We start from the raw sequence: 13,280 nt of genomic DNA on the forward strand, positions 1-13,280 counted from the left end.
AAAAAAAAAAAAAAAAAAAAAAAAAAATACGCATCAATATGCATAGGCGAAGTTATCTAGCCTTCAACATGAAAAGTAGATTTACTGGTTAAAGTGGTGGAAAGTGGAGTGTTGTTGATTTCTATCAGGCTCAAATGCGTTCACCTTTCTTTTCATGTGTGGAAGCAGCACTTAGTCATTAAAACAGCTTGCAAAATTCCTTTGATATATAAACTGTTTCCAAACATGTCAGAGCCTGGGAGGACACCCAGAATGTGACCTGGCTTTGAAACATCTAGGTTCAGTTTCAGATAAGTCACGGTTTTGTAGTTAACATTTTTCTGATTTAAACAAAAAAGAAAAACTCCTGCCTGCACTTCCGCAGGGTTTTCATTGTAGGAGGATAAGCTACCTCCAGCAGAAGAAGCAAGTAGGTGAGAGGTTTAAAACTAAAAAGAGAGTACTTTTTTATGGAGTGTGTAGTTAACTTGTAGAATTTATTACGACAGGTGGTAGAGGCAGATAGGATAGCAGGTTCAAAAAAGGGACTAGATAAACTCATGGATGAAAAATCTATTAATGGCTAGCTCCAGCCAGACTACAAACGCATCTTTTTTTAAAGGGGCCTCACTACCCAGCATATTCCTTTTCCTTTCCTATTCTTCCGTGCTGCTATACCAACAACAGCTGAACCTGCCCTTTCTTCCCAGGGCACCCATGAAAATGCAAAATCTCCTGCACCACTAGCTACCACTAGCAAGTGCCCTGTAGTAGAAGGAGGTTGCCAGCAATGCTAGAAATAATCTGCAGAGCTACACCACTACACTTTCCATTCCCCACAGCCAGCAGGAATGGAAAGTGTCATTAGTGCTAGGCAAGGTAATCCATTCCTGGGCAGTTTCTCTCGGTCTATCTGTAACAGTTTACCCCTGGAGAGACCTGGTCCAGATGTTTGGTACCTTGCAGCTCTAAGGGATGCCTTGCAAGCCAGTTTTGCAACCTGCTGGGCCTGTGTCTGCTTCTGAGGAGATATTTATACTAGGCAAACTGGGTCCTCAACGGAGCCTTTTCCTTGTTCAGAGGCTGTGTCAGCCTTTGAGGCTCTGGGAGCCCAGAAAAAGCTTTGGGGCAGAGGTGCACAACATACAGCCCTTGGCCTGACATCATTTTTAGACCATTTTATTCAATGAAAAAAACTGTGAAAAACTGCACAGAGTCCCGTGCCCTCACTGTGCAATGAATTGTTAATCTGTGTATACATCTGCATGTGTGGTCCAGTCTCCCCTTGCAAAGGTGTTGAGAGCTCATGTCTGACCAGAGCTGGTCCTACTGGCAACAGCCTTCCTTTGGGCAGTGCACCTGGCAGGTGACCCTGGATGAAGGGGGAAGTGTACATGCCTGCTTTAGGGTTTCACTGATGCAACAGGCACAGATTCAGGCCTTGTCTGGACATGGATGGAGCAGCACAGACATGCATCTGGTAAAGACAGCCAGCACCAATGGAAGTTACCAGGATGACTTACCCAGGGCAAGACCTTTTATGAACTGGCACCTTGGCACTGCCTTGCCAGTACACTGATGTTTAGAATAAAAATACCGACACAGACAGGACGTATGGGAAGTTCAAACAAGCCTGGCTCCATGTTCAAAAACACCATCGGACATAGCATCTCTCCTGACACAGCATCCTAGCCTCAGCTTGGACAAGTCCCCGTACAACCTAAATAAAGGAGCAGGGAGGGAGCCCATCTTTACCCCCACATGTCAACAGCAGGACACTGTAACAGCTCTGAGTGCTTAATGACATGAGAGCTTGAGGATAGCTAAGTGTACAGAACTTGTTTTACATGCAAAGGACTGGAAACCAGGGGTGATTTCTTCACTTTAAAAAAGAAAAAGAACAGACAGCCACAGCCCCTGGGATCATCCTTTCCTCTAGATGCTCCAGATCCCTGCAGCCCTTGGGAGCACTTGACTTGTGTGTTGATGGCAGTCTTAAGTAAAATTTAGATTATGGATTCGTATAGCACTGTTCAAGGACAGTACCCTATCAAAAATCACAATGTTGGTACTTTCCTAGGAAGGCTTTCAATCATCCCTGGCTTATGCCTTCCATTTGCTTATCCTTCCACCCTGCAACTCAAACTTTCATGTATCCTTGGTAACAGGCTTATTTCTCTAACCAGCAATTACCTGGTTTGTATGTTTTTTAAACCCTGCTGAAATGCTTAATAAATTAGTCCTTTCTTTTAAAAATGTTTTTTTTATTGATGACCTTGCCCATCTTGTGTACGACAGCCTATTGAACTCAATACAGTGCTGTCACTTGGAAATGTGTTCCCTTCTTGCTTCAGCAGAGAACTGGTTTGGGCGTTTTGGCTGAGTCAAAGTGACTTGAAAGGGATGAGGAATTAGTGCTTCGTTGGAGGTTATTAAGCATTCAGTCCACAACAAGTTATGTTTCTCACAGCAGCATCGGTCTGTTGCCTTTCAAAGCACCTCATTACTTCCTGGAGAATATTCCCCACGCTGTAGCCCTTCTTCACCGTTTTTCCATCTAGCAGAGGAAGCTTCTTCAGATCCTTGTCATTTACATGCATAAATGACAGCTTTTCTGAAAGTTTTCTTGAAGGAAAAAGAAGGCAGCGAATCTCAATCATTTTAATTCAAACGTCAGAAAAGCACTGCTCAATGGATAAGTCAAATTTAGAAGTCTGTGATAGAGCTTCACTGCAAACATCACTTAAAACAGGGTTCCAGGACCCAAAATCTCAAGCATGCAGCTTACAGCAATGAAAAGTGAAATGCATGGCTCTGGAAAAGATGAGGGAAAAAGAGCATTTGAATTCATTCCTGTAAGCTTGCATGGCTTGAGAGTTTGGGGTCCCAGGACATTTACATTGAAGTGGTGTAAATACTAGACTTTGAGACCTGGATTGCTGCTAGGGCTTATCTTCTCCTGCTGGGGCTTTAAGAAAGTGGGTCTTGTGTGCAATTCAGTGGATTATCTGAAGGAGCCAATGTGTGCTGGAATCCACTTGAATATTTCTGAAGGTCACTGCTGAGTGAACCCAGAGTAAACTTCAGTCTTAGAATGATCTTGTTTCTCATTGTCTTTTATTACAATGACCTCCTTTTCCTTCTTATTTGCTAGATCAAGTTTATTTGAATGTTCAGAGATGTTGACTTGCATCTTTCTTTGCTTTTGGATCTTTGTCTTTTACATTCAGGCTGGAGACATCAACAAAAGAGGTCACTTTGTGGTCCTAGTCCTGGTCCTGGTCCTTCAGGTTTGTAGAGGTCTACTTTACACATGCCTGCCTGGTTGCGTAACCAGTCAACTTCCTGAGACATCTTTGCAGATTGACGATGGAGCTGTACACAGGACCGTAAAGTGTTCTTCTGTCAGTTGAGCTACTCTGAGCCTGCCAGACTTGATGTTGCCTCCTCTCTCAACTTCCCCTGCTCTTCTACTGCCAGATCTCATGGTCACTGTTTTGACTCTTGGTTTCTACAGCAGCAGTGACATCGCAAAGATTCAGTTTCACCAACAGCAGCTGATGTGTTGGTCCTGGTTCAGCATTAGCCTGCAATACTGTTTTTTCTCTTGGGCTATAATAAATCTGTTTCCTTGGGTTTTGGAGGGTGTTTTCAGATAGAACTGGGGAAGTGAGGGAATGGGGAATCAGTTCTTCTCTCTTTTTTTCCTTCCTCATCTGCCAACCCCTCCTTAAAAAAGAGGAGGCAGCAACTCTTATTAATCTACATTTTGGATGTGTAGTTAACATAACAATAGTTTAGCACAGAATTTAACTTCTGGTTAGAAGAGGGAGTTGGGCAGGGGGAGTGTGATTGGTCTTATGGTGTTATCTGTCAACTAGCAATAGCACAAAGAATAGCTCACCAACAGTCTAATGGTGGAAGGAAACCTCTACGTTTGAGAACCTTCTGCTTTTCTCCCTTTGCCACTTTTTTTGTCTTCTATTTTTACCCATTGCTTTCCCTTTTTCTTTCTCTCTTACAAATACAGCGTCTGTGTCTTCCTTTTCCTCTTTACCTCTTGAAACCACTAAAAACACAGTGGTAGTGTAAATGAGATGTAAAACCTGGTCCATGCAGACTTTCCTAAAGCTCTTATTAGTAGTCTGAAAAATCATAGAACCATAGCACTTATTTATGGAAAAGATATTTTTGTTGTTGTTTAAGGAACCTCTCTGCTAGTACAGAATTTCTCCCTACAAAGTGTTTTCCCTCGTTTCATCTGATTTTAGTTTTATTACACTTCCCTTTATAAACTATTGCCCATCTGGAATATCTGGAGAGGATGGATGTGTTTTGTGGTAGAGCTTCGAAGCAAACTTCTGGCAGATTATGGCTGTAGTGGGCATGTTCCAACTGGAAGCTGAAACAGTCAAACTGGGCTTTCCTTCCAGTTCCAATTTTGAGCTGTTGCAAGCTGAGCCAGAATTGGAGACCAGAACTAAGATCAGGGAGCTTCTTCCTCCTATGCTGTTGGTGAACCTCCCTGCCACCAGGTACACACTAGGTCCCTACTGGATGTAGGGAGTGTGAAGGAAGAGGGTTAACAAGGAGGTCTTGCAGTTTTGTGGGGCCTTGCGTGTGGCATGCAAAAATGAGTTTGTGAAGGGGAAGGGCAGCCAGAACCCCAGCATGTGGTTCTGGAGAAGCTGAAACTTGGGATTCCTTCCCAACTCCCTCTTTTACCCAGCCTGACTTCCTCTTATTAGGGGTCTACCAGCATCCCTCTTTCTCCACAGGATGGTCAAACACTGGGAGATGCTGAAAGTCATGCCAATAAGAAGTCTGTCTTCATGGCACCGTGCAGAGGCCTCCAGTATATAACTGGTGGGACCAGGTTGAAGTAAAGACTGTTTAACCAGGGTCCTCATCATCCACAAGTTGCAGACAGTCCTAGTGCTTGGTGTTGGGGTAAGATACGAGAGGAAGGAAGTGGATAGTGTTGAGTCTGAGTACATATGTATGTTTACAGGAAGCTAACTGCCTAGATACTGAAAGGGGAAGGTGGGGGCCTGTGGGGTATTAGTGGGACCAGGACCTAACGATAAAGGTTAGAAGTGGTAGGGGGCATCCTCCAACAGAACTCACTTGTGGTAAGAGCATATTTTGGGGATGCACAGGTGACCCCGTGAGCCAAACCCTTGCAAGAATGGGCCTTCCACCCCCTGTACACTAATGGTGGGTGTTATAACAGTGATTCCATGAGGTCGTCTTCATTGGCCTCTTCCAAAGACTGAGTTGCCAAAACCAGCTTCTAGGTCCTGAGAAAGTGGTGGTGGAAGAATAGCAGTCCAGTGAGATCTCGGGAGACTTTTTATATGGCAAAGCTGTTGTGGCCTATGGAAGCTCAAGCCACTCTCAGTTAGTTAGTCTAAAGTCAGGCAGAAGATGAGGGACACCTTGGAGACTAACGCAGCTAACCGCCTCAAAGACATGCCAGTACATCTAATGTGGACCCAGGCACACCAATGTAAAGCTTTCTCACACCAGTATTCCCTAGTCCATATGGGAATCATTGCATCACTATTAAGTAGCTTTCTGCAAGTCTCACAGCACAGCAAGCAAGGACTGGACACCTGGGGGCATGAGCCACTGAAACTGGATACCAGCTTCATATTGCAGAGAGGGGGTTGGAACTTGGTTTTTGGATAGCATTGTGGGGTGGAGGACAGACCACCTGGAAAGCACAACCAAAAAGTCCACTGCCATAAAGAATAGTTATTGAAAATAATGATTGTCTGCTTTTGTTTCATGAGGCACAGCTGCCTTTTGTGTGGCTGGGTGAGTGTTTCATGGAGAGAGAATAAATTAGATAAAATTACTGAATAAGGTTGGGTCACAAAGAAAATCCCATTGGGATGCCACAAATGCAAGTAAAAAGAGGTGTGGTCCTCCTACTTGTATCTCTCAAGATTTTTTTAAATAACCTTTGTAGCAGCAGGATGTTGGCTGTCATGGTCCTGCTTTACCTGTGGCAGGTTAGGATGTTATATCTCGTGGGTGTGTCAGGGTTAAGTGTATAGTTTTGCTATTAGATGAGACAGTGGATTTATATAGAAAGGTTTGGATAGGAATGATTCTTCTCTATGATTCTATGATTTAAATGCTTTTTGAGCTACTATACTTCAGGGTTACTACTGTTGTTTCTGTTCAGAAAAATATTGTAGATTGTGCACTGTTGTATCGAGACATAATTAGTGATTTTTAGTCTAGTGTATGAGTTCCATTCAAGCAGAATTTTATGTTTTTAAGCTGTAACGTGGGAATTATATGTCTCAAAGTATTTAGTAAAGTAAATTTAGTTCTACCCCATTTATTCTTTCTGTTGGAGTTGTGCTGCTTTCCACAGTGTTGGGATATGAAGAATCGCATTGTTTATTTTATACAGCACTATCACTCAGCAGAAATTTGATAAACTTTTTCTTCCTAAAATGAATGTGTTTGCTACTTGACTGCCTTAGAAGTTCCTTTATTCATTTTGTTTTTCTTTGTGGTGTATCTGAAAGGCAGGTTATAAACTCAGTGTTTGTTTGTTTTTTTTATTCTTGCCTTTAAAAGCAGTTAATTCTTATTTCTCCCCTGGATTAAATAAATGTATGTTTATTTTATACAGTGCCAGAATCTATTAAGACCAGTTTAAGCCAGCCCCAACCTGCCGGTACCGGTACCAGTACTTCCACCAGCACTATTACCAACAGCAGCAATGGCAAGCGTGCATCTGCTAATGGGCAGCAGCCAGCTGCATCCCGTTACCTGCCTCGTGAGGTGCCTCCACGCTTCCGCCAGCAAGAACAGAAGCAGCTCTTAAAGAGAGGTCAGCCACTGCCTACTGGGACCCTGACCAGCGCAAGCCCAGTACAAGGTACTGGACAAGCAGGGGCAAGTCCTCCTCCTCAGCAAGGAGCAGGTGGACAGCATCATCCCAGTAAGACCCAATCAGGTAAGAGACTTACTGAGCTCTTTGTCTGTGTAAACATGCCTTTATGCCTTTTGGTTATTTGCGGAGACTGACATAAAGACACTTTTTAAGGAGTACTGCATTTTTACCTATATTAAATAAAAGTATTGTCAAGTTAAACATGTGCAATTGCTTCCTTCTTTCTGGTAGAAGAAAGCAAATGCATTAGCAAATTTGCATATAGAAGTTGAATTTGGAAATATTTATGAAGGCTGAATTTTTTAAAAGTTTTAGCTCAGCAACTACCTCCCAGTGTATCTTCTCTCCCTTCCTACCTCCTAAATTCTCAGCATAATCAATACTGCACCTAACCCATATTCCTGCATATCTTATGGAGTGGGGAGGGAGATCAGAAATAAGAAGTGTTGGATTTTTGTTAGCTATCATTAGTAAGTTCTTTGTGCCATTTGTTTCATAGTTTCATAGTTTCTAGGGTCGGAAGGGACCTGAGCAGATCATCTAGTCCGACCCCCTGCCATGGCAGGAAGAGCACTGGGGTCAAATGACCCCAGTAAGGTGGTCATCCAGCCTCCTCTTAAAAACCCCCAGGGTGGGAGCCTGCACCACCTCACTTGGAAGCTGGTTCCAGACTGTAGCCGCCCTGACCGTGAAGTAGCGCCTCCTAATGTCCAAGGATCAGGATTCCATTATATTATTTTAAAAATGATCCAAGTTCATTACACAGTGGCATTAACTATGGGAATCTTCTAGCTTCTGAGTGCATGTCTTTTAAACGTTAATATTCTATCTGAGTTTTTTTTTGTATATAAACTATATACATAGGCCAAAAAGTGTAAACTTTGTAGTTGTACTGTGGCCTTTGTTGTATACTTGCCTTTGTTCTGTCTGTTTAAAACTGTCAGCAGCATGATGAAAAATAAACCATGGGAAAGTTTACTAAACCAAAATAGATTTTCTAAATCAAAATAGATTTCCTACCCGGGTTGCCCTTTCGCTTTTTTAGATGGCAGTATGAAGGGATTCCTTTTTTTGGTAGCTGGGATTAGAGTATATGAGGTCAATCTAACACACGTTTCCTCTCCTCTTTCTTTCTTCCCAGTAGCTACTTGGTGAGGAAGTAAAAGGTAGTTTTACTTTCCCCATTTCATATGGGAGATTATGTAACTTATTCTCTCAGGAGAGATCCATTCCTTCAAAGTCTGGAATAGGTACTTGTTAGGAGTATGCAAAACGGGCCATATTAGTTTTGGATTCGGATTCGGATTCAGCCCAAATCAGGGGGCAGTTATTTGGTTTGTTGATTTGGATCACTGTCACGATTTTGATTCAGCTGAATCAGCATCTGAAGATTCAATGCAGATTCAGAGAATCAGCAATTTGGCTGTCAACACAGTTTTAAACATTTTTTTCTACATACCTCAAGGTACTAGGCGCAGCTCCTGACCGCTGAGATGGTGGGGTGGATGGAGCATCCCATAGGAGCGCGTGGAGGGGTGCCCTCCCATGTGCTCAGTGGCCTGGAAGTGGACCGAAAGTATTTCCCTGCTGTTTCATTTTGAAAACTAAATGGATCAATTTGCTTTTATAACTTATTTTTCTTCCTTTATGTTTCCTTTTGACATGGAGGGGCTTTTAGATTGTCAGAATAAATCGACATTCCCCTTCGAATAACAATACTTGTTTGAATTTTTATCCCATTGTAGTGAAAAGGAAGAAAGTTCAGGAATGTAGCAAGAGGGTTACAGGAACATCAGAAGGTAGTTATACATTTGCCTTCTGTCGATTTCAGGTAGTTCAGGTTCATCGTTTATTGCCCAGTTTGCAGAAAGAATGGCTCTGCCAATCAAAGAATGGCTCTGCCTCATAACGTCAGTTAAATTAATGTAATTTATTTGCAAGCTGTTATTTCTTGCAGTACTTTGCACCTAGGATGTGATCCTCTAACTTCTTTGTCTGTAGTTGAGGAAACAGGTTAATCTAATTGGTTCTGAAGTTTCTAGAAAAATATAACTACATAAATTGAACCCTGGACTTACTGTCAAGAGATCCTCCATAATATCTCTCATGTTCAGAGTAAGGGTTTTTCTTATACGCTTTTGATTTAAGATTCTAAATAGCAGTTCCTAAACTAGGGGCTACCCTCTGAATATTATGGGATCCCAAGCTCCAGAAACTTTATTCCCCTGGATGGGATTGGCCTGAAAGTGGGGTTGACCGTGTTTGCAAGTCAGGCAGAAGTTGGCTTCACTAATGGGACCCAAGTAGAAGATTGGGAACCCTGTTCTAAAAAGTCTGTTGGAGGCGTAAACATTTTTAAAAAAATACAATTATTCAGCGCCAGAGACATTTCCAAGCTGTGTTGCCAAACTGTTTGCAATTCACCAACACTCAGTATTGTCCTCAACCCAAGAGAGCCTGGGAAAATTTGAGCCTTGCAGAAGGCTCTGTGTAAGCCATTGCATCTCCTCTCGTGAAAGTCTAAAGAAAAAATATTGGCTTTAGTTAAGTCCCTTCAGCAAGAATGCCTTGCATCTTAACTGTACAAAATGAAATGTCTTTTGGGGTTACAAGCTGGGTAGACTGTAAGAAAAACATAGTCCTATGAACATATAATAAAAATACTTGTCCTCACTTGCTGTGGAGAAAGGTATCCAGAAAATACATCCAAAACCCAAAATAAAGCTCACACTTTATTACAGCATAACCAATTAAAAAGCTCATAGCTTTTAATAATATGAGGCTAACTATATCTTGCCTTGAACCAGAGCTTTGGTTTTTCATTTTCTTGTGCCTTAGTTTTCCATTGGCTACTTTGCTGTGCCAGTGTTCCCAGCTGAGATTTGTCAGTTTGGCTCTCTTAATCTTAGTTGCCTACCAGTCTGCAACAGCAGTTGTCACAAAGGAGTATACGAGGGTGGATAAAAATAGATAATTTTTTAAAATTAAAGACTCAAATGATAATCTTGTGGCTACGCCACATGAGAGTGCTGATATTTTTAACAGTTTCTTTGCCTCTGTTTTCTTGAACAGGCATGGGGACATCCCTCCTACCAGAGGTAGGGACAGTCTTGGGGGTAGCTCTGTCAGGCCTTGGGTCAGTGCAGTTGTAGTTAGGTATCTTCTGGAAGGGCTGGACATTTTTAAATCTGCAGGTCCAGATGCCCTCCACCCAAGGGTGTTGAGGGAGCTGGCAGGGGTCATCGTGAACCCTTTTGCCCGTCCGTTACGGCCTTCGTGGTCATCTGGCCAGGTGCCGGGGGATTGGAAACTAACTAATGTGGTCCCAATTTTTAAGAAAGGGAAGAAGGAGGACCCAGGTAACTATAGGCCTGTAAGCGTCACTGCAGTGCTCGGGAAGATCTTGGAGAGAATCATCAAGGAGCACATCTGTGGGGGGCCAGTAGGGGAGATCATGCTCAGAGGCAATCAGCATGGGTTTGTCAAAGGAGGTCCTGCCTGACCAACCTGATTGCCTTTTATGATCAAGTAATTAAATCCTTGGATGATGTTGTCGCTGTAGACGTGGTCTTTCTAGACTTTAAGAAGGCCTTTGACACTGTCTCTCACCCCATTCTCTTCAGTAAATTAGGTGACTGTGGCATTGATGCCTGCACAGTTGGATGGGTAAAAAACTGGCTGATGGGATGCACCCAGAGAGTAGTGGACGTGTCGTTCTCAACCTGGCAAGATGCGAGCAGTGGGGTCCCCCAGGGCTCGGTCCTCGGGCCTGTGCTGTTTAACATAGAATCATAGGAGTGGGGTCGGAGGTGACCTTGTAGATCTTCAAGTCTGACCCCTGCCTGGGCAGGAGAAAAAACTGGGCTCAGATGATCCCAGCTAGGTAGGCATCAAGCCTCCTCTTAAAGACCCCAGGGTAGGAGCCAGCACCACTTCCCTTGGAAGTTGGTTCCAGATCCTGGCTGCCCTAACTGTGAAGTAGTTCTTACGGATGTCTAATCTAAACCTCCTCTCCAACAACTTGTGGCCGTTATTCCTTGTTATGCCAGGGGGCGCTAGGGGAAACAAGGTCTCTCTTCATCAGTGACTTGGACAAGGGGGTTGAAAGCATGTTGTCCAAGTTCGCTGATGACACTAAGTTGTGGGGCAAGGTGGACACACTTGAAGGAAGAGAGAGGCTGCAAATAGATTTAGACAGACTACAAAAGCGGGCAGATGAGAACAGGATGGAGTTCAGCGTTGACAAATGCAGGGTGCTGCACCTTGGGAGAAGGAATCCACAGCATACGTACAGGCTGGGAGTTCCCCTCTTGAAAGCACTGAGCCGGAACGGGATCTCGGAGTCATTACTGACTCCAAGATGAACATGAGCCGCCAATGCCAGCCCGCAGCCAGTGAGGCCAGCCATACCTTGTCATGCATCCAAAGATGCATCTCAAGCTGGTCCAGAGAGGTGATATTCCCCCTCTATGCGACATTGGTCAGGCCGCAATTGGAGCACTGCGTCCAGTACTGAGCGCCGCACTTTAAAAAGGTTGTGGCCAACCTGGAGAGAGTTCAGAGGAGGGCCACCTGCTTGGTGAGAGGGCAGCAGGACAGGCCCTATGAAGAGAGACTGAGGGGCCTGAACCTGTTCAGCCTCAGCAAGAGGAGGCTGAGGGGGGACCTGGTAGCTGCCTAGAAACTCATCAGGGAAGATCTTCAGCAAATAGAAAGAGCCCTATTCTCCCCAGCACCACCTGGGGTGATGAGGAACAATGATGATAAGCCGATGGAGAACAGGTTTAGGTTAGAGATCAGGAGGCAATATTTTACAGTTAGGGTAGCCAAAATCTGGAACCAGCTTCCCAGGGAAGTGGTCCTCGCCCCTACCTTGGGCAAATTCAAGAGGAGGTTGGATGATCACCTGTCCGGGGTCTTGTGAACCCAGCATTCATTCCTGCCTGTGGCAGGGGGTCAGGCTAGATGATCTGATCAGGTCCCTCCTGACCCAAGCTACTATGAAAAAAGTAAAATTGGATTTTTTTTATTTAAATCAGGTTTTCTTTTGATATTTTTTTAATTTAAATTAAAATTATTTTTCTTTTTTAAAGATAAACCAGCTTAAAATTAAGTTTAAATTGAATAGGACATAGGCTAAGATATGAGTTTGGTATAATCTATTAAAATTTAAATATAGTAGGTTGTCATTGAGCCTCTATTAAAAACTCTGCAGTTGAAGGCTGATTTTTCTTCTATATAAGAACGACGGAGAAAACATCTAACTTTTGAGGTCAGACTTTAAAAATATGGCACCAATTCATGTTGCTGTCTGCAATCCCTCACAGTCTAGGATAATCACTCTCACGGGTCAAGTAAAGGTTTAATAAATGGGTCTGTTTCATGTATTAGGGCAGGGGCAGGCAAAATATGGTGCGCAGCCCAGATCTGGTCTGCCAGGCAGTTTCAGCCAGCCCACGGGCATCCACCAACTAATTGTACCCCACCCAGCCCATGCACCTTGCTCCTGCCCTCGTGGGTGGAAGGGCACAGCCCACCCAGCACACAGCTTCTGGGTGGGGACACTGCTGCAGCTGCCAGGGACCCTGCTTGGCTTTCCTGGTATCCCACTTGCTCTGGGCAGCAGGTAGGGAAGCAGCAGGGGTAGGGGGGAACTGCAGCTGCTAGGAGTTCGGAGCCGCTGCCAGTGGCGGCAGAAGCAGCATGCGCTCAGGGTGCTTGTGCCCTGTGCAGGCACTGCTGCCCGGTGGTGCACGTCTCTGGCCAGCGCTGCACGTGGTGGCAAGGAGTCCAGTCAGGCTGGCCCGCCTCTATCATGCACAGCTCCCCATGGCGCACATGCAGCTCCCGGCACTCATGCCATCAGGGGAAGCCCTGTGCAATGGAGCTGGCTACTGCTGCTGCTAGCAGGGGCTGTGCGCCATGGGAGGGAGTGGGGGGGGTCCCCCCACCCTCCCTCACACCCCACAAATGCCACACAGCCATACCCTGCCCCTGCAGCCTCCGCACATGCCCTACACCCCCACACACAACCACACCCCCTCACAGCCCCCCAACACCCTACCATACTCACATACGCCCCCATGCACCCCCAACCACACCCCACATCCCTCGCATGCAATATCCAAGGGTAAGACTTTATTTTTGAGTTATTATGCAATCATCTCTATATACAGTACAGAAACATGAATCATGACAAAAATATTTTTTGTAATAAATTTAAAATGTTATAGTGGGTGTTTGAGTATGATTTGTTTTTGTTTTTTTTCCGGTTCCAAAATGGCAACCCTTCCATCCCAAAAGGAGTCCATCTGGGGGCAAGGGGAGGTACTTCCAGTGGCAAAGGTGTTGCATAAATTGCGGATTTTATCCCCTGGAGGCTAGT

At 44.4% G+C, this 13,280-nt stretch overlaps 1 protein-coding gene across 3 annotated transcripts in view; it reads left to right on the forward strand.

The window, feature by feature from the left end:
* TNRC6C (trinucleotide repeat containing 6C) overlaps window positions 1–13,280 on the forward strand; it is a 228,891-nt gene that overhangs the window by 104,759 nt on the left and 110,852 nt on the right. For all 3 annotated transcript variants that reach the window (XM_019502795.1, XM_019502800.1, XM_019502786.1), the window contains 2 exons: window positions 3,210–3,269; window positions 6,632–6,958. In XM_019502795.1, coding sequence (XP_019358340.1) covers window positions 3,210–3,269; window positions 6,632–6,958 — 387 coding nt within the window. The remainder of the gene's footprint in view (window positions 1–3,209; window positions 3,270–6,631; window positions 6,959–13,280) is intronic.

Source organism: Gavialis gangeticus, unplaced genomic scaffold (assembly GCF_001723915.1).
Source record: "Gavialis gangeticus isolate Ggan-Ray unplaced genomic scaffold, GavGan_comp1, whole genome shotgun sequence".
Taxonomy (NCBI): domain Eukaryota; kingdom Metazoa; phylum Chordata; order Crocodylia; family Gavialidae; genus Gavialis; species Gavialis gangeticus.